The sequence below is a fragment of the Labrus bergylta genome, chromosome 13, assembly GCF_963930695.1.
Source record: "Labrus bergylta chromosome 13, fLabBer1.1, whole genome shotgun sequence".
NCBI classification, from domain to species: domain Eukaryota; kingdom Metazoa; phylum Chordata; class Actinopteri; order Labriformes; family Labridae; genus Labrus; species Labrus bergylta.
The window spans coordinates 15,733,240-15,760,821 of NC_089207.1; the positions used below are offsets into that span (position 1 = coordinate 15,733,240).

At 40.1% G+C, this 27,582-nt stretch overlaps 1 protein-coding gene across 4 annotated transcripts in view; it reads left to right on the forward strand.

Moving 5' to 3' along the window:
• Window positions 1-27,582, forward strand: part of adarb1b (adenosine deaminase RNA specific B1b) — a 127,865-nt gene that overhangs the window by 87,230 nt on the left and 13,053 nt on the right. For all 4 annotated transcript variants that reach the window (XM_020644756.3, XM_020644755.3, XM_029279499.2 and 1 more), the window contains 3 exons: window positions 19,725-19,799; window positions 23,840-24,765; window positions 27,042-27,156. In XM_020644756.3, coding sequence (XP_020500412.1) covers window positions 19,772-19,799; window positions 23,840-24,765; window positions 27,042-27,156 — 1,069 coding nt within the window. In that variant the 5' untranslated portion in view covers window positions 19,725-19,771. The remainder of the gene's footprint in view (window positions 1-19,724; window positions 19,800-23,839; window positions 24,766-27,041; window positions 27,157-27,582) is intronic.

A 27,582-nucleotide genomic window follows, 5' to 3' on the forward strand; every position in this document is an offset into this window, starting at 1 on the left:
TTCAGATTTTTTGGCATTTTGGAATTTACTGTACATATCAGCTGATGTGTCCCAATTCAGGGGCTGCATCCTTCGAAGGGCGCATTTCAAGACTTGTTGAAGGCTGTCTCATTTTGAAGGCTCATTCTCGGTAGGCCAACAAAAGCGCCCTTTTCCCCCCAAGAGGCCACGAAGGACCCATCTGGTGCATTCGATGTGGCCCAACACACCCGGAGATTTATTTTTGTGCCAGTTCAAACATCTCGTTTGAGACTCTGAAGAGGTCGAGTAATACACTTTAAAATCTAAGTAATTGGTTTCAGCTTAGTTCCAAAGCTAGCAGTAATAAAAAAAATAAAAAGGAAACTATACTGAAACTTATAACAATGTTTGTTTTATGATAATAGGTTAAGTTACGGGACTTTGGTTATGTTCGCTAGTTCTGGTGCACCTGCCAGTGTTGCTATGTGGCAGGGTAAGGGCTAGATCATCAAAGACTGAACCGTCGTGGTCATTCAGTGGGCATTTTTTTTGAGTCCACCTCAGTAGACTGAACATTTTAGTATGGATACTAACTTCCGGGTTTTTTGCAGTATGGATTGGCTGCGTCCTTGGTCTCTTATAGACGGAACGGAAACCATCATTAATGATATTACAGTAGTATCATCTGTGATACTCATTCTCTTAATACGTAAAAACAGCTGCCTTTTGATTGCTGTTGGCTTTCCTTTTTTATGCTGATATTTTGTGTAATTGCTTTTTGATTCACTCCTCACTTGCTGGTTAACTCCTCCTTATAATAATACATGGCTCTATGTAAATGAATGTATTATTATAAGGTTGTATTCCAGTCTGTGATTCAAACTTTTATCTGTGTAAACTGTAGGGCTTAGTATTTATTGATGGCATAACTATGTAGATGAACAGAATGTAGAAGTGAATTTCCATACGGCACACTGTGACTTTCAAAATGCTCAACTTAAGCATATCTTCCGAGTGATAAGTTCTCCGATGCATCCCTCATAAATGTGCCAACCCATGACACTCGCAGACGAGGCTTTCAATGGGCCGTATATGAAATATGGAAAATGGGGAACAGTGGCCCTTTTCTGCCATGCCAGCAAAATCTCCAAAATGAGCTTTTGTAACTTGAGGGTGGAGAAAGGGGGGGGTGGGGGGGTGGCGAGTCTGCACCGCCATACGTTTACAATCCATCGCCCAGGAAGAGGCTTCGCCTGCAATAAGACTGTTTTCACATTTTCTCCTCATGGATAACCTTAGATCCTTCCTCCCTCTCACATCATCATCCTTCTGTCCTCCCTGTTTCCCTTCCTTCCTTACAGTCCTCTTCCATTCCCACTTTCCTCCCTTTATTTTCTCCTTTCATCATCCACTTGTAAATTTATGAATTGATTGATTCACTTACACCACCTAGAAAGAGCCATGTGGAATAATCTTTAATATTTACTATCATACACAGTTAATGCATTTTGCTGTGTCTCTGCCCTTTAAAAATAATCGAAGCTGTTTCATATAAACACACAAATAAAGGATTTACAGCCTCTGAAAAATGTTAAAAAACAAAACAATTCGCATTTGATAAGAGGCACAATTGAAATCAAATAGAAAACACAGTGACATTAATTTACCTAACAACCAAATAGCTGTTGATTATGAGCAGCAACATTTATTCCAGGCACTACAAACGCAGCGGCGGCACTCTGTCACGATAAGAAATGAGTTGTGCCTGCCTGTCTCAATGTAATTAGCCTTGATTAGCATGCTGCTAATGACTGTAACAAACTGACAGGGGGGAAATAAAGCCATTGTAGCGAGAATGCCTGAAAGCAGAGATATGTTTAGCTTGCAGAGGAGACACTTTACGGTGCTGGAGAAGTGTGCAAGGATTTGTGTCGGCTCCCTTCAGCACCACGGAGATAAAACTTCATTAGCATAGATTCTTTAAAATGCAGATTTAAAAGGATATCCAATGTGTGATGTTTTGCTGTTTCACATGGTTATTTCTGTCAAAAGTGGAGAGTAATATCCTAAAGGCAATGAAACAGGACAGTGAGCAAAGTGATTAATATTACATATTCAAATATAATCTGTAATATGTGGAAAACCTTCACAAACAGTAGAGGGAACAGATTTTTATTCTACTCAGTCTTGGACTTTACATCTATCTGCTCCCCTCCCGCCTTCGACATCCGTTTCTTAAGGTATATGAACACTTTCTCGCTCCCTCTGTCAGCTGTCACCACCTTTTTATTCAGGTGGAGGTTCACAACCCTTACCTCTCTCTACCTGCTGTCCATCAACCGCACCCCTCCGCCTGACAATAGCAAAAGCACCATGTGTGAAATTCAACTCCCAGATGACACTGTCACCGACGTAGGCCCGTACAAATCTACATGGATGCAATCATGTCTATGCACATTTATTTTCAGACCTCCACTCCCTTGTATGTACACACAAACACATTGGAGTTAAGCACCCCCCCCCCCCCCCCCCCCCCCCCCTCCTTGCAGAGCAGGATCCCAGTGCGTCTAACCTGGCCTTGGTTGTGACAAACAGTGTTAGCTGTGAGCACTCTGGGCGCCCAGGCGAGGAGAACAGGACGGCAGGGGAGACGAGTGTGTGTGGAGGGGTGTTGGATGGACAGAGGAAAGCAGAGGGAAAAACCTGTCTACTGCTGCGATCACTTGACTGATAAAACACCTTCTTTTTGACAAATTGATGAATGGTTTTGGTAATTTTTCAATGTCAAACATTTGCTGGTTCCACCGTCTGAAATTTACTGCAGGGAGTTTTTAACTGGTTATGAAAGAAACTCTTATCAATACTGATCGGATTGGTGTCAAACATAGGGATTCACAGCATGCACTGTTAACTAGGGGTGTAAAGGTACACATACTCGGACCAGACCGTTTCGGTACAGGGCTTTTGGACCTATCCGAGTAAGCGCGTAATTTCTTTTACAATGTTTAATTTTAAATGTTATTAAAATGTAACCTGAGCAGGTGTACAAGTCTGAACTGTCGATGCTGCACTTAGCCCAACGTGTAAAAGGGAAATTGTGTGTTGCATCAGGTCCCTTTACTGTACCGAAAATGTACCGATCCGAAGCTTCAAAACTGAGAACCGTACCGAACCGAAATTTCTGTGTGCCGTTACACCCCTAATGTTAACCTATAGAAAATGGGGAAGGAAGAGATCTTAGTGGGAAAACTACTTACATAAGTGCAGAACAAACCAAAACTTGATACACATGTTTTAACAATTGTCCCCATAATCCGGACATACGTACCAACAGTTCCTCACAGGAGCTTTAAATGTTAGGATCTGTTGCTTAATGCTTTTTTAATGACAATGTCTTTGGGTTGTTGATGGCTGGTCTGACCAAAGAAGCTTTTTAAATCGGTCACATTGGGTTCACAGAATTTTGCAGTGAGCATTTCCCCAACTCTATGACATTTCTAAACTATGAACCGGTTTAAAGCTCCTGTGAGAAACCTTTGGGCTCCATCCATTTTTGCCCCCCACATGTTTCAACAGCTTCTCCTCTGAGGGCCTTTGTCCACTTACGGTCACTTCTGAGAGAAGCGGAAGTGTTGTAAGCCAACTATTGTTACCTAGCAACAGTAAGCGCTGATGTGAAGCGCTCTAAAATTGAGGTGGTGAGGGTTGTCAGTGCCAAAAAAAAATGCCATCGGTGGAGATTAATGAAATTCTTAAAAGTATCTAGATCAGAATTATCATTTTGTTGCCGATGGTCTTGTTTGCTTTTGTAGTTCTTAAAGAGACATCGTTATTATTTCAGTCCGCTCCATTCCAAGCTCTTAAAACTGCTCACATTATCTTTTAAGGGGGAAAGAATTGGTAAATTAATGAATAACTAAGACAGACATAAGTTGCATCGTTAGAGTTTAAAACTAAGCAACTTTTTTTTTTTCTTTTTTTTTTAAATAGCTCATACATGCAGACTAAAGACATTAGCCACATTATATGATGACTTTTTGCCACAAAATCCTTAAGCCTTTTGTAAATAGTCAGGAAGGCTGTTATAAAACCATCACATAATATCAAATTAATTGTTTTTAGCCTATTTTTGCATCAGAGTTAGCATCTTCTTCTTTGTTTTGGTTTTATGTAACCTGCTCTGTGTACTCGTTCTGGCTGAAGTTTCCATTTGCTATCACAGATGGAGTTCCTACCTGTGCAGCCCTGTTAGGTGCTTCAGCATTGAGCACAGCAGTGGTGGTCCACACGGAGACGGGGCCCTCTCTACCCACACACACATTCACACACTTCCAAACATGCTCTCTTTTCCCCCCCACAGGCGCTCGGTGCCTATGCTGTGTCATAAATCAGAGCTGTCAAATAAATTTTACAGCTCACAGTGAAAGAAGGAGAGGCAGCCACCCAACAACCTTGAAAAGATGGAAGAAAGCAAAAGTAGAGGAGTTTCAGTATTATTAAATGTGATACCTGGACCAAAGGAATGTGTAAAGAGTGAGGGGACAGAAGTGTTCATGAGGGACAAGCTGACAGCTGCTCTGTTAGGTTAGCATCATTTGTAACCACACTCACCAGTACATGATTTACAATAAGCAGGTTAGATAAGAATTCTGCTTTGATGCCTTTTTTTTTGTAGTTTTATTCAGAACAACAAAGTTTGATTCACACGACCTGTTTGTTTAACCATCTTCTGTATCATTCTTTGACTGAATGTAAGAAATGAGAAAGACGAGCTTCAGTTTTTGGGAATCAGATTTCTAAATTAATTTAGATTTTTAAATGCATATATTTATCATGATTAAGAACTACAGTGGTCTTGTTATAGCTAGACCGTGGAGGCTGTACACAGTTCTGTATGAATATAAATGTAGCTTTGTTGTTGTCAGACTTTATGCTGTATGGAAGCTTTATCAAACAGTTGCATGTGGCTTTGAAATGTGTAATATTTTACTACCCATGTTTACTACTGTGGCTGTAGAGGAAATGTGTTTTTTGAGGGGGTATCTCTGAATCAGTTTTGTGGTAATAATTTGAAACATTTTTATCATTGATAAAGTAAAATGACGAAGGAAAAAGGGATTCAGAAATATGAAAGCAACTCTCATGCTGAGCCAAAAACCAAAGAATAAAGTGCATATAGAAGTATGTGGCAAACATGTCGAACATGAGCTTCAGCTCACACACGGGGCAGTCGGAATCAACTAGTCTGAAGATCTGGGTGTAGTGGGTTAAATATGACACAATGCAATTTGACTGTCTAAATTAAAAATAGATAATTAGCAGGTGTCTTGATTGGCTTTATTGTTGACCTGAACAGTAGTGGCTGTACATGTTAGCTTATACAAAAATGCCAGACCTTTTTATTTTGGTCTGTGAATAGGGGCTAAAAAATATTATAAGGGGAAAAAAATATATTAAAAAAAAGTTGTTGTTAAGAATGTTGTGGCAGAAAGTCATGTTTGTGGTTCTAAGAGTCTACTTGGCCAATACAGGCAGAACTTATTTCTCCCCTGTCAAAACGTTTTTCCTCCTCCTGTTTCACAGATGAAAAAAATGAACAAAGTTAGAATTATGCAAGCAGAACTTCTTTTTACCAATATGTTCCAACCAATGTCATAAAAAATAGGAAAGAAAGTATGAATCAGAGAAATCATACCTCCCTGAAAAATCCTTCTAATTGTCTCTGAGGGCTTTTGTTGCCTCCCTCTTTCGTGTAGAATTCTACAATCCTACAGGCTGCCCCCACCCCCCCACCCCCCCCTACTTCTCAATCTTGATACATGTGTGCGTTTCTTACTCATCTCAAGTGCTCATTTTCTCAGATACCCTCCTCGTCCAAGCTCGTCCAGTTAAATCCACTGATTGGACAAACTTATTGGATGTCAGAGACTGAATTGCTGCCTCTTAATATGCAAAATGGGAAAATCATGTACGTCCAGCAGCAGGGCTCAGAAGCCAAATCGCTCCTGGCAGCCTAATTCACTGGTCATTAGAAGAGCCAAATTGAATAATGGACTCCGAGTTAGGCGTGTGTGTGTTTCCATGTGTGTGTCTGTTCAGTGTGACAGGGTGGGCCATGTTGGGTGGCTGTACTCTGTGGCACCCTTACCTTGGCCTATCAGTTTTAATCAAGCAGCACGACAGGCACTCCCCCTTTCAGCCACGACCCCTCTCCATTAGGCCACCGGCAGCCGCACGTGTTCTCCATTACGGTGCATTACCTGGTCAGTGCCTGGAGACATCACCTGAGAGGAATGGGGAAAGTTCTGACTCTGACTACACACAAAAAGCCCTGATCCCATTTCTATTGAGATTCGTCCACTCTTCCTCTCTTCCTTGAGGTAATCAGTGGACTGTCGGAGCTTTATTGGGGAAAGTAATGGGATTTTGGGACAGCGACGGAAACACTCACTTATCTCAGCACATACATGGACAGTTAACAATGATCCAAGTATTCCCTCTTCAAGTTCCTCTTTCTATTCCACTTTGTCCTCCTCAAATTTTAAGTCTTAATGTTGCATTTGCTGTATGATCTCTCTGTTGTTCAAGTTTTACAGTTTACAGTAGCCCAATTCAGACTGGCGCTTCAAGCTGCAATATTTACGCCCCTGTGAAGTTTCGCCTTCAATCTGAATGTTGCGGAGGCTTAAAGGATGAATATACAGCGCTGTGTGTGTGCATTTTACTGTGTGTTAATGTGGAGCTTCCGCTGTGCCTTGCTTTTGCAATGCTAAAACGCATCGTGAATTCACACAGTGGGACACCAATATTACACCATAGCGGGATCAATTTGAATGTACAAATACATGATGACGGCTGAGCTTAGTTACTGCACTTTTTCAGGGGAGGAAATAGCAGTCGGAAAAGGACTAGTTCCGCATTTGAAGCCGATGAAAATGTAAAAGTTTAAGAGCTGTGGATGTTTTGAAGATCTTATCCCTTACTGCCAACACAGACAGCTGCCATGTTTGATGAAAAAATAAGGTCTGAATATGCCTGGATAAATAAAAACAGTGATTAGGGTCGACAGTGTTCAATGACAAGTTGTAGAAGACGAACAGAGAAATGTTTTTCTGTGTACTTTGGTCACAGCAAGGGCCACATTTATTTAATTCCCACTGCCAGGGGGCCAAATTGTAGGATACAAAAACGATTACAGTCAATTACGTCTCAAATTTAACTCAACATATACTAGTGATCAAATATTATTATGGACATATTTCTGGTTTTCATGATTTCATTTTCATTTTTTGATTTAATTTCAAAATTGACCTGAGGGCCACGTTGAGGGTTGATGGGAGCCGCCCAGGGCCACATGTGAGCCAGTTGCCCACCCCTGGTCTAAGTCATAAAACTGCACATTCAGAATGGAATAAAACCTGTTTTGTTTTTTTTTGTTTTTTTTGCTTGATTATTTCAACAGTGACAGATTCTTACTGTTCTGTTTCACACTGATATCATAATACATGAACACGAGGGCAAGACAGATTTTGAAATGAGTCTTTAAATCTTTCAAATGATTTCCCCCCAGAATCTCAATAATGGTTATGTAAAAAAAGAAACTACTCCCAACCAGAAACAAGCATGAAAATACGACATTGTGGTGATTTAGGTGGTTCTGATATGGCTTGAAATGTGATTTTATGTGAAGAATCAGACAGGAATGGGATGGATTGGAGTGGTAGCGCAGCCCGGTGGGCCTATCAGTCTGTGTTAGGGCTGCTGAGAGGGCTGTCTCAAAGGCGGCCTCTCATGCACTGGCCATTTCCCCTGGCCATTTGTCTTTGTCCACTTTCTTTCCCTTTCCTCTTTCTTCCTTCCATCTCCTCCTCCCCCTCATCTTCGATTCCTCATCTTGGACTCTCATTCTTCTTCGATCTGTTTCTCCTCTCTTTTCTTGTGCTTTATGATCAACATCATACCGCCCCCATTTTCTGCCTTTTCCAGCTATTACTCCTGTAAAACAAGGATTTCTTTCACGGGAAAATAACATCTAATAATGTCTGTTAAGCTTTTTAAGTAAATTCTTGATGATTTTTAGGATTTCCATTGCAAGGGAAAGTCTCTTTATAACGATTGACAAACTTTTTTGGTGCATTGTGGAGCGCCACAAAGCTGGGGGAAGTCATTTTTTATCGCTGTCATTTGTTTAGTCGTAAATAATCACAGGAAAAAAAAGATTAAAATACCTGCAGTAAGCAAAAGCGCTAGATGGGAACAGTTAGCTAAACATTTTTCACAACAGTCCAAGAAGAATGTTGATGCAAGAGTTGATCTTTTTTTGTAATTTGTCTTACAGCAAACCTGTATAGCTGACTCAGTCTAAACTGTGCATTTTTATTTGCAATGTCTCTGTCGCCATTTATCTAAGATATAGCATGTCGGCTATCTGTTTAGGAAGTTCCCCAAAGATTAAGAATTGCACTCCTACTGTGTAACATTTTCAGATCCACAATGGACAGTTAAAAAGAAGATCTTAGCAGTACAGATACGATCACTTTTTTATTTTACAGGTTTGGTGGCCAACAGAGGCAATATTAGCAACCGAAAAAAACATTTACATTAAAAATATCAAACATTTTGTAAACTTGAAACACTTGTTTAGCACCAAGTCAAATTCCTTGTATGTGTAAATGTACTTGGCAATAAAAACCTGATTCTGATTCTGAAGTCCAAAGTTAACGCAACTTTGTAAATGCAATGCAAATGAAAAACACACTTCAAATTTATGACTTATAAAAAGTGAAAAACACAGATTCAGAAACACGCTGCAAAAGTAAAATGCTGCAAATCCAAAGTTTTCAGCAGGGGTGCTCCACGCCTGTAGGGGCGCTCTGAGGAAGAGTGTATCATTAAATATGCATTGTGTATGAATTTCCAGTGTTTGCTCTTAATGCAGTTGTTTAGGCTTTTTGCAGCACACATTTTTTCATTGGCAGGGCCTTTCTGTTATTATTAGTTGTTATTGTCATTAGTTTAGGACTTCTTCATGTATTTTCAATTTGCATTGTTTCTAAAGTTGCTGCACATTTTTCTTAATTTAAACCATTTCGGTCGTTGCTAATCATTTGCCCTTATCTGCCTCAGTAATACATACTGTAGGTGTCTGCTGCAAGTTTTTCTAAAGCCTTCTGCCACTAACCTCGAGCAAAAGTAAAGTATGAACATGATGATCCCAGAATGTTACAATAGTCAAACTTGTATTGAATGGGATTAGCTAATACTGATGGTCACTTTGCACTGCAGCCTCTACCATCAGTGTGTGAATGGGTACTTTGGGTGTGACCTAAAGGCGTTGAGTAGTCAGAAGACTAGAAAAGCGCTATACAAGCTCAAGTCCATTTAACATTTACCATTAGATACATACCTGTTTTATACAGTCCATATTAAAGAGTGTGCAAACTAAAGCAATAGGAACAGTCCCCTCCCCCCCAGGTCCTACACAACAAAGGGTAACAAAATTAAACTACAATAAAACTATGTCAAACACTGACAGAAAAGAGATGGTTGCACATTTCTTCTTTGACAGACCTGTTGCTCCTGCAGCATCAAATATTTCAAACTTTGTAACTGTGTATGCAATTCTTGTTGGTTTTTGTGTCCATGTTTAGATGTTTATTCACAACGTTTTGTATTTTTCGTTCACTGTTGTCAGCCGTCCACATTGTGTATCGCACCCAGAGGCTGAGCAGTCAGTCGCTCTGGCATTGATGGACACGGGAAGCGAGCGCGGCCATTTAGCTGCAGTCTCCTTTTCTGCCTCACACCATATCCTCCATCCGTCTACCCCCGCCCCCGCCCTCATCCTGGCTCTGCTGGTGCTGGGAGAATCATAGCCACTCACTCTGATGATTTATGGCCACACCTGAAGCCAGCATTAGAAGTTTGCTTGCGACGGAAAAAAAAACACAAGTAACAAAATAGTGTATACTGTGTGTGTGTGTGTGTGTGTGTGTGTGTGTGAGAGAGAGTAAAATAAGTGTGTTGCTAAAAAGGTGTGTGGTGGTTTAAAGAAACCATATAGAAAATGCATGAGGGAGTTTTTTTTTTTAGCATCAAGCAGAACGATACAGTTGTGCAGTGCTGTGTTTTGTTCTTTTGATGCATACATAGTGAGGAGTATTGTATATCGTATGTTGCAAACACAAGTATCTGTGTGTGTGCTTCATGTGCAAGGATCCCATTATAACTCTCCTGGCCTTTATGACTCGGCCCCTCACTCTCTCTCGCTTCTCTCCTTCCTCCATGAACCTTGACACCGCCAGCCTTACTGAAATGCAATCTCCCATAAAACCCATCAAATAAAAAATTCATATTGATACTCTGTGCCTCTGCTTTCTCCACCTTCTCTCACCATCAGCACTCCATGATGATAAACGACCGACTGTCACATATTAAAGTCTGGAACACAATAAAAGGCTGATTCTCTCCTCTTTTCAACATCTCTTAGCCCTGCAGTGCTGTCTGCTTGTTGCTTTTGACACATTTTCATGCTTTGGGTCGTCCAATACATCTGGCATTCAGCTGAGCTTTGTATCAACAGTGAGAATACTTAAAGTCAAACGATTAATAATCAGGTAAACCAACAGCCTTCAGATGAAAGTTTAATCAGTTTATTAAATTAAACTCGATTCAAAAACATCTCTGATATTGCTTTTTACACATTCTTTTTCATCTTTTTACATGAATAAATTATATAATAAGAATTTTCTTTGCCGACGTCAGTTACACGTACATTTAAATTCAGACTAAATGACTTGTCTTAAGGTAAGAAAACAACGAAATTGACGACAATTTATACAAACTGTCAGTGGAGTCAACAATGTAACTTGGTTTACCATGTGTGGCTAAAATTAGCAGTGCCAGCACCGCCATCCATCAATCCCCCTGCAGGTTCACACCCACGTGTCTGTGCTAATTGTTTTAACACATCACTCCAGCCGATGTGTTTTTTCAGTGGATTAAGAGGGCTGCCTCTTGCCAATCTGAGGCTCAAAGCAGATTTTTTTTTAGGCCCTTCCCCCCTTAAAGCGACTTAAAATCACCTTCAAAACAAACCTGAGTTTGAATTCCTATTCACACCCAATCTGTTTCTTCTTCTGTTTTTTTCTGCCCCATATCAACCCAACATCAGGATAACATTACATGGTGTACAAACAGCTTCACTTACTGATCAACTTAAGTTAAACAGAGGAGGTCTCTACACCATCAGTGCATTCAGAGGAGGGAACAGTTGATTGCACACCGCATCATCTCTCCGAAAATAAATAGATATTTGTGAAGCTCCTGTGAAGAGTTTTTTAATTGGTTATGAAATGGACTGAAATTAATATTGATGTCACTTTATGACCTACAAAAGCAAATGAGACCAGCAGAGACAAGATTGTTTTTTTTTTTTTTTTTTTTTTTTTTCTATTGTTTGAAAACGCTGCCAGGGGGTAGGTGTCGGATAAATTGGTAACAGCGTGCTGCAGAAACAGCCATTATTTACATTCTTCACTGCAAAGACTCTCTATGAGTGATACATTTTATTGTTGACAGAAATGCAAAATGAGACTTTTTGTTAAGAAAGAAAAATCACTACTGACACATGTATCAGCAAAGAGATAAGTTATACAACTTTGTCTAAGTAAAAGTTCCTCACAGGACCTTTAACGTTCAAATGGCTTGTCAAATATGCTGACGCGAGCGTCGATAGGGTGTGAAACCAAATCTTTGTGTGGGAAACGCTGGATGTTCGTTACTTTATATTTATCATGTAGCCTGGTGAGAAGGAAAAAACACAACCAAACGTTAAGCCCCTCATAGATGATGAGACCCCACAGAGTGTGTTCTACCCAACTTAACATTTTTATTATATTCATGGAAATAGAAGTTGTTCCATGTTGGAGTCATGTATCATCGTTGTATGTATTTTTTTGTTTGTAATATCAAACACAAAAAGTAAACTTGAGTGTCTTACCTCTGAATTAGCTGTGCTGCAGGAGCTCAAATCATGATGTGTGTAAAATGGCATTGCCCATTTCTCCCTGTTAACTCCCAGCTGAGCCTCTGTACTGCTCCATTACCCAGCAAGCCCCGGTGTTCTACCGCGAGCCACAGCACCGGCCCGTAGAGCCTGTCAGAGAGCCGGTCAGTTAGGCAAGCAGGTCGTCTGATGCAAAGGTCCAAGGACTTTGTGCTGTGGATCTCATAATGAATGACACTGTATCTGTCAGTAATGTGTCTTCACCTTGAATATGACATTTGAAGTAACTTAGTTGTCTTATAGCTGCTGTATAGTTCGTTTAAATGTATGTACAACATGTTTATGTGCTTCTAATGTTGAACAGGGGAGCACAATTAAGTTTCCAGCTGGAGGACTGTGAAAAGTATTAATTGATCCTTGTTAACAGTTTTTTTTTTAAAGGACCAGTATGTAAATCTGAAACCTAGTGTTTTGAATTGGTACTGCAGTCCAAATTCAAAATATTTGAGAGAGCTGTCTCCCCCTTCCCAAGCCTCCCTAGAGTTGCAGGTTGCCACTGAAGCTTCAGTGTTTAGCCAGCTCTGCATCTTGAAACCTTTCTGCATTTTAACCTCTCTCCATTTTTCAAAAGCGTCTTGAATATTTGTCCTAATTTCACCACATTTCTGCTCGTGGAGCTTATTAGAAAAATGCCGAGGCTTTTAAGGTTGGTTAGAATCAGTTATATCTGAACCAGTTGGTACCATCGCTGCGACACCTGTTGGTTTGCTGTTTACCAGGCAAACCAATCGGCAAAATGTCTATGTGGGGGTGCTGCCTCCTTCTCTGGTCAAAACAAAAACCAACCATTCTGCGCTGGAACATTTTGATATTTTGGGGTTTATTGTTTTGAATTTGAAGTAATTAAAAAAATATATATATTTTATTTGTTTAAGTGTTGCACACGATATTACGACAACCATGATGACAAACTTGTCTTACAGATTAAAGAATGAACGTATGTATTGCTGCAAATCCTTCAAAAACATTCAGCGGTATAAAATTAAAGGACAAACTATTATTAATGGGGAAAAAACTAGGAAATAAATGCTGTTAAGATATTCATGTCATGTAGGTTTTTATCCAAATATATTACAGTGACAAAGGACCAACTTATCAGATAGCAATAGGCCATGTAATTCAACATAATGAATATTAGATAATCATCTTACAAATACTTACACAAATATGAAAGTTGATATAGATCAACAGAAAATAAACCTCAAAGAAACCAATTATCATACCGTGAAGTCAAACACGTCTTCACACTACAATGTGATTCCTGGGAATTGGGGGATTCTCTGCTGCTGCTGCTTCTCTTGGTGTGTTGACAGGAGATGAGCACTGGCTGTTCTTATGACCCCTCAGCAAAGCAGCATGACAGGCTTCTGAAATTTTGAAGAAAGCTTTTGTATTCTAATAAGCTATTAATGTAGTCTGTTGAGTGTTGACAGTAAATGAACCCAAACATTAGGAAAATGTCACTGATACTTGACTCTGCTGACACTACATATAGATAAATTAACAAGAGGAAAGTGCTGAATGCATTGCACACCAGTCATTTTTTACAAAAAGACTCAAGCAGAAAATGATGAAAGTGATTAATTTTCATTAAAGCTCAAATAAATAGGTCTGTTTGCATATTAGTGGTAGGAATTTTTAGTGTATTTGTGGTCTTTTTGTAAAACAACTTTGTTTTCTATCAGAGTGGACTCTGTAGTTTGAGTAAAGAAAATACTGTAAGTGTTTTCAAATCTCTGTTGGCTATTTGATGTCACTTTCTTAATGACACCAAATAGCAAACCTTTTACATGAGGTGACACTATAACAAGTCCAACCAATCAGAAGCCATCATCTTGTCAAGGGACCAATTAGGGGCCATCATTCGATCAGTGGCCCAATTGCCATGTTACCATTGGTACAAATTACAACCGTGTCACTTTGTGTCCCTTTTGCCTTGGTTTTAACTGTGTGTTATGTTATACATGTGTGCTGAAGGTTAACATGAAACACTGCTTTTGTGTATGCAGAAAGTTGACTGTTGAACAGTGGGTTTGCACATAAAGGCAGTTAAAATATGGGCTTAATTCTTTATGAAGACATCGATATAAAACACATATTGGTGGTAGGAAAGTTGGAAGATGAATGACGAGTTTCAAGTGTGCTGTTAAGTGAGACAGTAAAGAAATTTCCACTTTTTCACCATAAAGTGTACACTTAACTATGGTTAACAGATATAGGATTTGGTGCCTTTTGAACTTGTTCATTCAGTAAGATTTAAAGATCCCATATTATGTTTTTTCTGGTTTTATATGCCCTTTAGTGTGTTTTCCAAGTGTCCTGTGCATGTTTAGACACATCTATGTGCAAAAATTCAAAGTCCGTGGAAACGCGGCTTCTCCTACCTCCTCCTGTTAGCTGTAGCATTAGCCGCATGTAACGCTCAGTTCTAGCCCCCCTCAATAAAAATTTGTCATTCCGACGTCATTGTCAGTGTGAGATTACTGATCTAAGCCCATTGGCTCGTTGTGGCAAGCCCTGCAGCTCATGTTGAAATTTCCGAGACGCGTGCTGAGCAACTGACCAATAACGACAGAGCGGATCGGCAGACCAATCAGAGCAGACTTGGCCCACGTGGGGTCTAACAGTGGGAGCTCATCAGAGTGTAGCTGACGGACTCAGAGCGTAGAGTGAACAAGGAGGAGCAGTACATGAAAACAGACACTTTTTTCAGACTTTAGCTATTGTGAACGTACAAAAGTAGGTACATGGATGAAATATATGAACCCCAAAAAGGGCATAATATGGGCCAGGGACCAACCAATATGGGATTTTTTGAGCCGATAGCGATATCAATATTGGAGAGAAAAGAGAATAAGCTATTGACATATCAGCAGATATCTTTCTTGGATCTATGTGATCTGCAGTGATATATGTAGATGTACACATTCATTTCTTTGATACCTCAAATGCACTGAACAAACACTTAAATTAAAATATATATAATGAAGACAAGATGGTCACAACTTTGTTTTGGCATCAGCTGAAGTCATAACTTTCTTGTGATGTTCATGGTGTTGAGCTTGACCATGCACTCAAAGTTGCAAAAATAATATTAACTGTGTGAATTCAGCACAACCATAGATCCAGTGTTTTGGGCTAAGAGACAATTCTACCCTCTATGATGATGCATTGCTATTTTGTGTCTTTGCACCTTTCATTGTTTGAATGTATTTTTTGATTTTGTCTATCCGATGTGATACATTACCATTAAGTTCTTGCTTAGAACTCAAATCTAACCATGCAGACGATTTTAATGCGGTGCATTAAGGAATATTTCGGTAAATCTTGTAAATTAGAATATTAATTTAATAATTAGTCCGTATGAATGGAGATATTTCAAGGTTTGAATTTGGTCCGACACTATTTTGATGAAAGATCTGATAGCTTCCACGAGCCTCCTCATAGGTTTATTTTTTTTAACCTGCCAAGGGCAGACCTTTCCATCGCCTTCTGTTTTAGAGCAGATAATGATTCTCTTTTATTTGGAATAGGATTGCATTTTCTCTCTTTCTTCCCTCCTCACCTTTACCTTTCCGTCTCCCGCTCCACCCCCCTTTACCCTATCCCCCTCCCGACAGTTGGCCACTGCTGCTCCATGGCGGCGATGCTCTATCGCTCCGTCACAGAGCGAGCGAGGGATGAGAGACAAATCAAAACCACCTTATTTCCCCTCAGTCCCCCTCACCATGCCAGATTGAATTTGAGGTTTTTCATCTTCTTTTTCATCTTTCTTCTTTCCCTGCCTCCCTTGGCGTCCACTGCGAATTACCTGGATCTAAGCCATCTCACAACTCCATGACGCAGTATCATTTATGCATATGGAGGGAGATAGTCGGCAGCCCTCACTGTTGATTCTTTGGACTCGCTTTAAATCCACTTTTTTTTAGTTGTGTGTTCACAAATGATAAGCACCCAAATCTATCAAGTATTCCTCCCTGATTTTAACAGTCTCCAAATTAGTTTTGCTGGCTTTAATGTCAAAACATGGTTAATCTTTAAAGCAAAATGTTGAAGTGTTTCAGAAAATGATTATCATTGATGTTCCTAGGCGACCAATTGCCTTGTCGCTTAAATGGAAATTTTAAATTCTGACTAACAGACTAGTCTGAAGAAAGAAAACAGTCCAAACTGAGGCCAATGAATTTATTTAAAGAATTATCTGCAGGTAATAGATGTAAAAAAAAGTTTGCTGAGTGTGGTTTACCTTAGCAGTGCTAGCATCCCCAGCCTTCAATCCTCCCTGCAGGTTAACATCCATAAGGCCTGTGCTATGTTGTTATTCATTGCTCCAGTCCATATGCCAGCCTACATACATTTTTATCTCAGTTTCCCGGGATCAAAGTACTCCTACGAGATGCTGTCCTTTACATGTAACTGTGCTTCTTTACATCCAGGTAGTAGAGTGGGGAGAGCAGGCCCATTGACCATTGCTTTGCAGTTGAGCTTGAGGTGTATAATCTTTTCAAAGAGAAGATATAGATACATGCACAGATACTCACACAGCACACTATACGTAACACAGCACTGTTTTTTTTTCTCAACTAACCATCAGTTTCCATTTTCTGAAATTGAGACTACGCAGGTTTCTTCATTGTCACTGCTGTAATTTTAATAATAATAGAATTTCAAGAGGGATCGTTAATCTCACTCAACACATAAACAGCAGATTTCACTCGAGGTTACAGGACGCTGTGACCAGGTTTTTTTCTGAGATGTTGTTCCATTTATAGACTGCACAGCCATATACCTCCACATTACAGGTAACTGCTAAAGACACAAACGGGCACACTCACACATTCGTTTTATGAAAGCTCCCCGCTGATTGCACCTGATTTCGGGAGTAGTTACAAATTTATGACCAAGGCGGTCTCATCTGAAAATCAAAACTGACAGGCAAATTTGCATTGCATGCTGATTAAACTGCACAGCAGAGTGTGTTGGAGGAAGCTTGAATAACACCACAGCCTTGTGAAATATTTAGTTTTAAACCTAGATATATATATTGACTTTTGTACTTTTATCCCTATTTGCTCAATTTAAGATCCGACCACACCATCAACATGAAGGGTCGATACTCTTCTTATGAAAGTGAACCACCAATGAAAGATGTTAAAACTTTTCTAACCTCTACAAGTTAAACTCAATAATTTAAAATCTAGAAGTCGAAAACGCTGCAGTGTGATGTGGTTGTGAGTTTTTGGATGGCTGTGTAGGGGCCACGGGCACCTGGAACCTGCTACCTGAGAAAAACGACTCTCATCTCCCACTCCATCGGACCTACTCCCACCCATCCTCCCTTCACCCCACCTTTTCATTTTCAATTATGGGTTAGAATATGAATCTTTAATAGGGTGATAATTGTGCTAGCATATTTGCTGTCACCCACCATTAGCCCAGATTAATTAGCCCATTTACTTTAGCTTAAGAAAGTGTCTGGCTGAGGAATGGGGGCACTGATGGAAGACGGGTGGAGAGAGAGTAGAATCAGCACAATCTGTTCTGTATCATAATGCCATCTTTCTCCTGCTTCTCTCTGTCTCTTCGTGTCGTTCGCCTCTCTGCCTTTTCCCTTAACTTTTCTCTTTCTCTCATCTTACTTACTCTGTTAGTCTGTTTCATCACTCTGCACTCTTCCGCCCCTGCTCTCAGCAATCAATTTATTTTTCAGTCGCGCTGTGGCTTGAGTAGGGAGTTTCAAGAAACTTTCCTACAACTATCACTTCTTTAATTAGCAGAATAGTGGGAACCCAAGGTGCAACTCTTCATATGTATCCCCTTTTCTGTTGGAGTCATTTTGGAAATCATTAATTTGATCAACAACCTGACTGATTTTAAAAAGCTAACCTTATGTTTGACACACAAGCCAGGGGCGGCTGTGGCTCAGTTGGTAGAGTCGGTGGTCTCTTAACCGGGGGATCGATCCCCAGCTCCTGCAGCAACATGTCCGATGTGTCCTTGGTGAAGGCACTTAACCCCAAGTTGCTCGTCAGCGCCTTATGAGTGTGTATGAATGGGATCAATTACTTCTGATGGTCCATTTAGGTTGGTAGGTACATTACATCTACCATCAGGGTGTGAATGTGTAGGTGTGACCTGTGGTGTAAAAGAGATTTGAGTAGTCAGAGGTCTAGAAAAGCGCCATACAAGCTCAAGTTCATTTACCATTGACAAAACATGAAGAAAATGTATGATTCAAACTGAATGTAAGCTTTACTCTTTGAAGCAGTTTTTTAGCACTTTTGAAATACAGAAAGTAAGTATAAAGCTTTTTATGGAAAAAAAAGTTATTAAAGCTTTACTGACCAACATTTCTATATAAACAATAAATCAAATGACTAGGTGTTATGGGAAATGGGGTCCCTACCAGAATTATCACCCAAATCTTGATTGATTTTCAGTTGAACAACTTTACTTTTATGGTTTAAAAAAAAAATGCTCCAACTAAACACTTTCTGAAGGTTAGACAGACGTACGGTCAATACACATACAAAATACTTAATTTGTCAAAGAGGAAGTATCTTCATCAGAATTCGGTGGAGACGAAAATCAGAGCTTAAAGTAGAACGAGTATCGGTCTTAACTGTATCAGGTGGTCTGAAATAAAAGTCAGAATGAATGCTTCTGTTGCTCCACACCTGCAGAATGTGGACATGTGCAAATGTTTCCAAAAGCACTTTATAAAGTGACAGTATGTCAGTGTTGTATAGATTGTTCTCTTGCCCCAAAGGGCCTCAGTAAAATGACTGTTTTAAAGTTCAGCCTTGACACAGTTGTTTCTGACCCCTTGGCATTTCACATTCCAAGTTGACTTTCTCATTCCCGATTCATTGTTCTTGTATACAATGACCAAAAGCTATAAAAAGGATGGAATAAAAGGCTTATTATTGAGTGTTTGGCTTTCGTAATATGCTCATTAACCAAACTATATAAAGTAATTTAACTAAAATATATAAAGAAGTAAACAGCCAGAGACAGAAAAAAGGAAATCAGAGGTAGTGTTCATTTTCAGCGTAATTGGCGGTATGAGCGAACATTTCAGATTCCATGAAATAATTTGATTCTGTGTTAGTGTGAAAATATTGCTTAATGGAGCTTTAATCGCACTCTCCACCTTGGGATAAGGTGTGTGTGTGTGTGTGTGTGTGTGTGTGTGTGTGTGTGTGTGTGTGTGTGTGTGTGTGTGTGTGTGTGTGTGTGTGTGTGTGTGTGTGTGTGTGTGTGTGTGTGTGTGTGTGTGTGTGTGTGTGTGTGTGTGTGTGTGTGTGTGTGTGTGTGTGTGTGTGTGTGTGTGTGTGTGTGGCGATGGAGTAACTTGGCCATGTCACAGCTGTATATCTCTCAGCAGGCAGTGGGAAATGAGGTCTAATCGGAGGGATATTAAAGTCACAATAGACTGCTCCTGCTATTAAGGCCTGTCAGCCCCGGCCTCCTCTCTCACCTTGATATCTCTCAGTCTCTGAATATTTATACGCCCACATCAACGGCTACTCACACAGTACCCTATGTGCATTATTTTATTGTGTGTGCGCGTGCTTGAGTATCCAGAAATGTATCAATCACCTCAGCCTCTCGAGGTCTTTGAATGTGTTTATATGCATTTTGGATCCCTTTGACCGTGCTTATGCAATCAACCTTCATGTCCTCTGATCGCCAGGTGCAGTGGGGGCAAGGCTGCTCTCAGGTCAGAGCAAACCCGTCACCATGGATGTGGATGAGGAGGAGAATATGAGTGAGTCGACTCTGATTTTCGTCATTTTTCAGTCTGTCTGTCCTCCTGTCTAAGCGATAGCTGGTCTCTACTTTTAAATGTCTGCCTGTATTTCATTCTCCTTCTTTTTGTCTGCCTGCATGTCTTCCCTTGTATGTTCTCCTGTCCTTATCTAATGTGTAATCAGTGTAAACAATTTGACTTGCCATCACAAGAATTAGCATTGCCCCTAGCCTTCATTTTTCTGGAATCCTGTAACATGCATTACAATGCTGAACAAAACAACCAAACATCTTTTGTTGAACAATATTACTTTTTACATCTACTCAATTTCCATTCGCATTGAGTAACCGCTCCATAAGCACACACTCGATTAGCATTTGTCCTAACCGGAAACCACCAGGCAGACCAGTGAATACACACTCATGTACCACTGATTTCATTAAACCTTTTTGGGGTAGAGCTAATCATCACATCCAAGAGGCTTCAGGTCATATTACAGATTCCTTTTACATCATTCCTCTCTTCAGAAATTCCTCTCCACTCCATCTCATTGAACTTCAATGAGACTTTTGGGTGTGAACTTGATATCTGAAGCTCAGGCGGCAAGGAAAGACATAATTAAATGTGTTTCCCATCACCTTAACAATTTTTAACTCATTCAAAGAGAGCTGTCGCCCCAGCAGTTCCTCAACCTTCAAGACAAATGAAAAGTTCCTCTTCTAGTGTCATACTTAGTGTTTTTGCTCTGAGGAGATGCATGTTGTTTAGTATTAAGTCAGATATGCAGAGTTTTAAAGCAATCTTATTCAAGGCTCTGAAGCCTTTTTCTTTCATTTCCAGTCAAAGGATATATTTGGAGATAAAACGCAGTCTAAGCTCACACAACCCCTCTTTTAGAATATACCGAGGGAACACCAGAGGAAAACATGAAATCATTTCTAACTTTTATGTGACAACCTTAGCGCTTCTTGAAATTCTTTAATCACATGAATTTTCCCAAGTGAAACACCCAACAAACACTTGAAATGGAATTCTGATGAAATACTTTTTGTCTGTTTGGTTGGTTCATGCAACCCCCACAGGGATTTCAAGATCTGAAAAGATCCAAGCATATGGGATCTTTTGTCATTTTATAACTGATCGGTGCTGATTACACAGATACTGGCATGAAAATGACCCCAACTGCATGTGTGTGTCATAAGTCAATGCATGGTGTCATGGCTGTTTCTGTATGGCTTTCGTCATCTGATCTGGTCTTAGGCTGTGGACTATTACTGGATATCTATCATCCTGCAAGAAGTGTTTATACTTTAAAATGACCATTATCAGTTTGAAATTTGTTGAATTCTAAATATTAGAATAATGAAAGAGAACTCCAGTAGTTTTTTTTCTGTGTGCCATGATATTCAATGTATCTGTCTGTGCAGCATGCTAGAGTTTTTCCAGAATGTGATTACATTTTTGATGGGTCCCTATTCCCATATATATAACAGTCTGAATAGAATTACTAATGGGCAATCAAATATGTTTATTTAAAGGGCCCTATGAATTCTGTTTGAATGTTTTCAGGTTCATGAATTCTGTTTAACAATTGGAGTATATTTTTTAAATCAGAAAAACTATATTCTTCTTGACTTGCTAGAGACTGTGCCTTAATATTGGATTTGATTATCTCAAGGGTGTGCAGAAGAAGAATGTAAAAAGTACGTAAATGGAGCTTGTTTTGGAGTCCTCTTTCAAAGTCCGTGATTCAAAGGGTTTTTGACTGCTGCAACCAGGAAGCTTGCTCTACAGCAGCCAAAAGCTCCTCAGTAATTTAATTGCTCCCTGGTGAGTGTTTTTGCTTGTTAAAGCATGCAACAGAAGCTCCCTGTTAAATGGAAGAGGCTGCTTCCTGGGAAGTGCTCTAGCTTGTAAATTGAGTGATTTGATTTGAGTTTTTTTTTTTTTTTTTTTTTAAACTAAGCTTATTTGGCATGCCCACCTAATTTCGGTTACCAGCTTCTTAGTTTCTTTGTATCATTGCGCACCCTGACGAGTGCTTTCACTTGGTAAAGTGTTATTACGTGAGTTTGAGGTTCTAAGTTTTTAATTGTGCTTGGTACTGGAGGAGTTTATTTAGGATTCAAGTTTTGAAAACTTTTTTATGGGCTGTTGGGTTTACACGCGTGCCATACTTTCATTGGCACACCAACATTGGCCAAGACAAAGGTCCCAATAGCCTATTGAAATGGTAAGGTAATTGAGCAAACGTTCAGTTCAATTTTAAGGGCTGTGGCCGCCTGGAGCACACCATGCCCTTTGCCTATTTCTAGTTGGTCAGTGTTGCTGTTCCTCTTGAAGGGTTGGTAATAGTCCTTTATTAACCTTTCAGCCATTACCAATGAGATGGGTTTCCTCTTAACTATGCTGGTGATAGTCATCCAGTGCTAAAGCACCGCTTTTGGCTGTCAGGAAGAATAATAAGGACGAGAATTCGAAACTAACTGTGGCGGCAGACCAGCAGTTTTCTCAAGCACTCAGATACTTGCCCTGCATATGTGCAGGACAGTTCAAATCTACCTCTGGCTGTCATCCATAATTCAAGGAACTGGTTAAATACTGAAGTCTTTTTCTATGTATTTGACTCATTGCTGGTAAAGACAGTGGTCTTTTGTAGCTATACTTAATACTGTACATGTGGAAATATTTAATGTGGAAATATTTGTAAGTTTGGCGAGATTGAGCACCAATTTCTTAGGTGACTTTTCTACTGTGCACAGCATTCCTCCTTTCCCCTATTAATTTGCATTATGCTAACAATATGTAGAATACATGCACACACCCAAAAAAAATATATTGCATGTTTTGGATGTATTGTCTCTTAAATTGAAAGATATGCAATTTGTTTTCTTGCTCCTAGAATTAAATGTCTTTCTTTCCTTGCCTTTAGTCTATGGTAGTATGCAGATGGTACCAGCATGTCAGTACATTTTGCAACCTGAAACACTGTTCTTTGACAAACTCCATGGGGGGGGGGGGATCTCAGAGGCGAAGGGTCTTATGAATGGCACCTCATTAGAAACCGCTTTCAAATTCAGATTTCCCTCATTTCATATATGACAGTCATTCTTTTCCAAATATTTTGTGAAACGGGTAAACAACATTTTAGCATCCCAGCGTGTCACCAGTCAAGCCTTTAGGATCCTGCAGTAGGTGGAGACTTCTCCTTCTGCCTCTTTGATGTATTCTCCTCTTTGCCTGGTCCTCAGCTCCTCTCCCTGCACTTCTCCCTTGCACTCCCTCAACCCGACCTACAATCCCACTCATGCACACTGCGGCCTCTCTTTCTCCTGAGTACCGCAAGGAGTAACCTATCAAGCCTTTGCTGAAGGATGTTATAAATGAAAATTTTTGCCAATATTCCATCCACTTTGCTAACTGGATTCAGTGATATGTGTTCCCCAGTACGGTGTATTTCAGAGCCTGCAGTTAAAAACTGAACACTTAAAATGTACCCAATTTCTGTGTAGGCACTCAAGCCATTTAAAATTGATAGAGTGGATGAGAAGCAGCTCTCTGTGTGTGTGTGTCTCTGTTTAGTTATGAAATATGTGCTTGTATTTGTGTGCATTTTTGTTGTAGAATCATAACACTTTGCAACCTGAAAAGTTTAATATTCTTCTCCCACTTTACCCTAACCTTTAAAATAACAAACTGTCATAAGTTCAACTTTAGATATGAAGTTAATTAATATCCATTGAACTAATGAAATTCCATATAACAAAGTAAATTCTGAAATTTTCTACATGATTTTACTTATTGGCCAAGGTTCACCTCTAAGAAATCTGCATGCCACTTAGAGAAGTACATATACTGTTGGTGTTCTTCAGTTGTAGTGATATCGATAGACTAAAGCCTAATATGTTCAATTAAAATAAATGTCAGCTTCACTTGATTCTATGATGGAACACAAATCATTGGTTCAGTTCCAAAGAGTGATAAAGGAATCTATAAATTTTGCATTTACAAGATCCTGCAACGAAGGCGTTGTAAGTTACTCTTTCTGGGCACCGCAGGTTCGAGCAGCACCGATGTTAAGGAAAACCGCAACCTGGACAACGTGTCCTGCAAAGACGGGATGGGAGTGGCTGAGCAGCTCCCAAATGGCAGCGGCCTGGGCAGTCGAAAGCGGCCCCTAGAAGAGGGGAACAATGGACATACACACTCAAAGTTTCGTGCCAAAAAGCGCAAGAAAACACCGGGGCCAGTCCTGCCCAAAAACGCTCTGATGCAGTTGAATGAAATCAAACCTGGTCTACAGTACAAACTGCTGTCTCAGACAGGACCAGTCCATGCACCAGTGTTTGTCATGACTGTTGAGGTCAATGGACAGATGTTTGAGGGCATGGGCCCAACTAAGAAGAAAGCTAAACTGAATGCAGCTGAGAAAGCGCTGCGTTCCTTTGTCCAGTTCCCCAATGCATCTGAGGCACACCTGGCCATGGGTCGAACACTGACAGTGAACACAGACTTTACTTCTGACCAGGCTGACTTCCCAGACATGCTCTTCAATGGCTTTGAGACACCAGCCGCACCTGAAGAATCCTTCTATGTAGGCTCCAATGGTAGCAGCTCCTTAAACTCAATAGGGGAGTACCCACTGCCCACGCCACCTGGCAGCAACCTTGTTCAGGCCCCCTTGCCCCCTCCATCAGCATTCAGCTCACCTTCCAGTGGCAAAAACCCAGTCATGATCCTCAATGAGCTCAGGCCAGGCCTCAAATATGACTTTGTGTCAGAGAGTGGGGAGAGTCACGCCAAGAATTTTGTGATGTCAGTAACAGTGGATTCACAGACGTTTGAAGGTTCAGGGCGCAACAAGAAGCTGGCTAAAGCCCGGGCAGCGCAGGCAGCCCTCTCAGCTCTCTTCAACATGCAGCTAGACCAGACACCATCCCGACAACCCATTCCAAGAGAGGGATTACAGCTTCATCTACCCCAGGTAAGAAATGTATTTTCTTTTTAATTGGAAATTGGTACAGATACTTACCAGATCAGATCAGAAACTTTTGGACTAAATTGGGCATCATCAAAATGCAAGTCATGCATATAGAAAAAGGTTTAGCCCCAACACCGCTTTGATTGAAATAAAAAAACATATAATCAGACTTAAATCCTGTCTTGGCTCATCCATATTTTAGGCCCTTCAACGTAAGGTACTTAGAAAGACAGACTGTTATATGGTACATACACAGAGAACTGTTTGACAATGATACTGTGAGAGGCTGTTGATTTGAATAAACTCATCTATAGTCAACATTGGACACAATGTAATACTCCTTGTAGACATGTTTACAGAAAATATTAATGGAGAAGAACTCTCAAGGATAGTTTGGGGAAGTTACTCTGGATCTCAGATACAGTTTTTATTTATATTATTTTTTTTGTATTAAAAAAAGTAATGGCATTTCAGTGACAGTAGTATTATGTTTCAAGTAGAGCTTTCTTAATCTGACCTGCCCAATCATCAGTTGGCTTAAAACCATCATGAGAATTTAAGAAGGGTTGGAAATAACCAAGTGATGGTTAATGAAAGGCAAGGGACTGTATCATTTTTTTAATATGTTTTTTAAAACATTATACAGTAGATTTTTAATACACTGTCAAAGCGGTAGTCAGGATTCTTATGCTGGTTGTTACATATTTCTCCCTGAGTTATGTCCTTTTTTAATCTTGGTTGAAGTTTTCAGATGAAGTATAGCCCCCCTCTCTGTTGAGTGTATTTCAGAATGAAATGCTGTTTATATCACCATAATAAAATTGATCAACCACTCCTCAGAGAGGTGACCAGACTACATAAAATGAAAGCATTATTGTTAAATGTTGAATGAGGTCTTTTTGGTTGTTTCCTGCGTTAAACTTTTGGATTCCCAAGTTTTTTTCACTTGTTTTTGACATCCTGACCGGTTATACTCTGCTGTCCGGGTAGGTTATCTTCTAAACCTCATTCACATCAGGTACGCTGAGGCTGGTTGTTGCTTTATACGCCTCTGAAGAAGTCACTACAAGAGCCATGCCAGTGTGTGAAGAGGAATAAAACAGTCAGCTAAGCTAATCAGCACCACACACTGTCAACAGTCCACTCCCCAGAGCCTTCTTTTTCCTCCTTAACTCCCTCTTTCCACTTTCTCACAACTGATTTATTCAACAAGCACCCCCATTTTAACGACAACGACCCCACTAATTGCTCGATTAATTCTCTGTCGCTTGGTATTTAATTCCTGCTGCCTGTTTCCATCTGGCAAGGAGCTAATGGGGGGGGAAATGGTTAGAATCCACTTTTTCAAAAGAATATTTGAACTTTGCGTTTGTATTTTATAGTTTAACTTGTTTTTGTTGACACTTCAACCATTAAAGCTTAGAAATATTGAATCACGCAGTGGGGAAAATAAACAGACCTTTTATTCTTGCTTGAAGGGAAATGTTACTTTCAAGATCTCCCTTTTTTTCTAGAGGGATTAGGACTTTCACTTTTTTCAACCACTATGGATTTAAAATCATTTTTATACCATATGCGACCTTGAATTGCGAAAGTCAAATGATCTGGCTACGAGTGGGTGACTTTGAAGTGGCAGGGAAGTAATATTGGACTAATCTCTTTAATTTGTGGTCATCCAGCCGTCTTCTCTCTCTTGGTTCTCGTCGTTTTCCATCACATTAGCAATGGATAAAGAGCCAGCAAGAGGATGGGGCTGTCCAAGAACAAAAGATGTGTGAAGTTCACTTGAGGCTCTTACAGAGTTTAGATGGGAGTTTGAAACCTTGTGCAATGAACACTTTGCTTACATGTGCTGCTCAGCTACCCTTCTTTGGTTGTTGCTTTTTGTGATTCACCGTCAGATGGGAGATGATAAATTATAACTGTCACGCCAAACTCAGACAGCGCTGCTTGAAAGACTGTTAGGTACCCCTCAGGGGGTCAACCCAGTTTCACTTGTTGCCGTTTCAACGCTCTGACTCTTGTTTTGGAGCTGAATTTGAACGCTGTGACAGGTACATGGTGCTCCAGGGGAGGATAACATCAGACGCGCTTTGTAAGCTGACACATCTGACACAAGCTCATGTTTGTGTGGATGTGTTTTTCTTCTGTATCTGTGTGTGTGTGTGTGTGTGTGTGTGCGTGTGCGTGCGTGTGCGTGCGTGTGCGTGCGTGTGCGTGCGTGTGCGTGCGTGTGCGTGCGTGTGCGTGTGTGTGTGTGTGTGTGTGTGTGATTCTAGGTTCTGGCTGACGCCGTCTCTCGTCTGGTGGTGGATAAGTTCAGTGAGCTGACAGACAACTTCACCTCCCCCCATGCTCGTCGGAAAGTCCTAGCAGGGGTTGTCATGACAACAGGTACATTTGGAAGGAGAGATGGTTGGTTCTTTTTATCCTCACAAAACATGGCACTGATTGTCACTTTTCAATATTAACCGTAGGACAATTAAGGTTGCATGGTTCACAGAAACAAGTTGATATTATTATTCACAGTTAAGTAGCAGCATGCTCAGGTCTCTTCTTTAAATGTCTCCTGAGAAATCAATGATCTATTTAGCAGCTAACACTAATGAGTTAAACACAGTTTTATGTTCAGTCCTGTCACCAGTGGTGGAGTGTTAATAAAAAAAATAACTTTAGCACTGTTCTTGAATCTGGTCATTTATTTCACTGAGCTTTTCATTTTTTTTTACCTTTTTTTACTTGACTTCAATCAATACCTTAACCTTTTAAAAACATATACATGTTAATAAATATGTTGAGTCTATAAAACTAAAAAACATT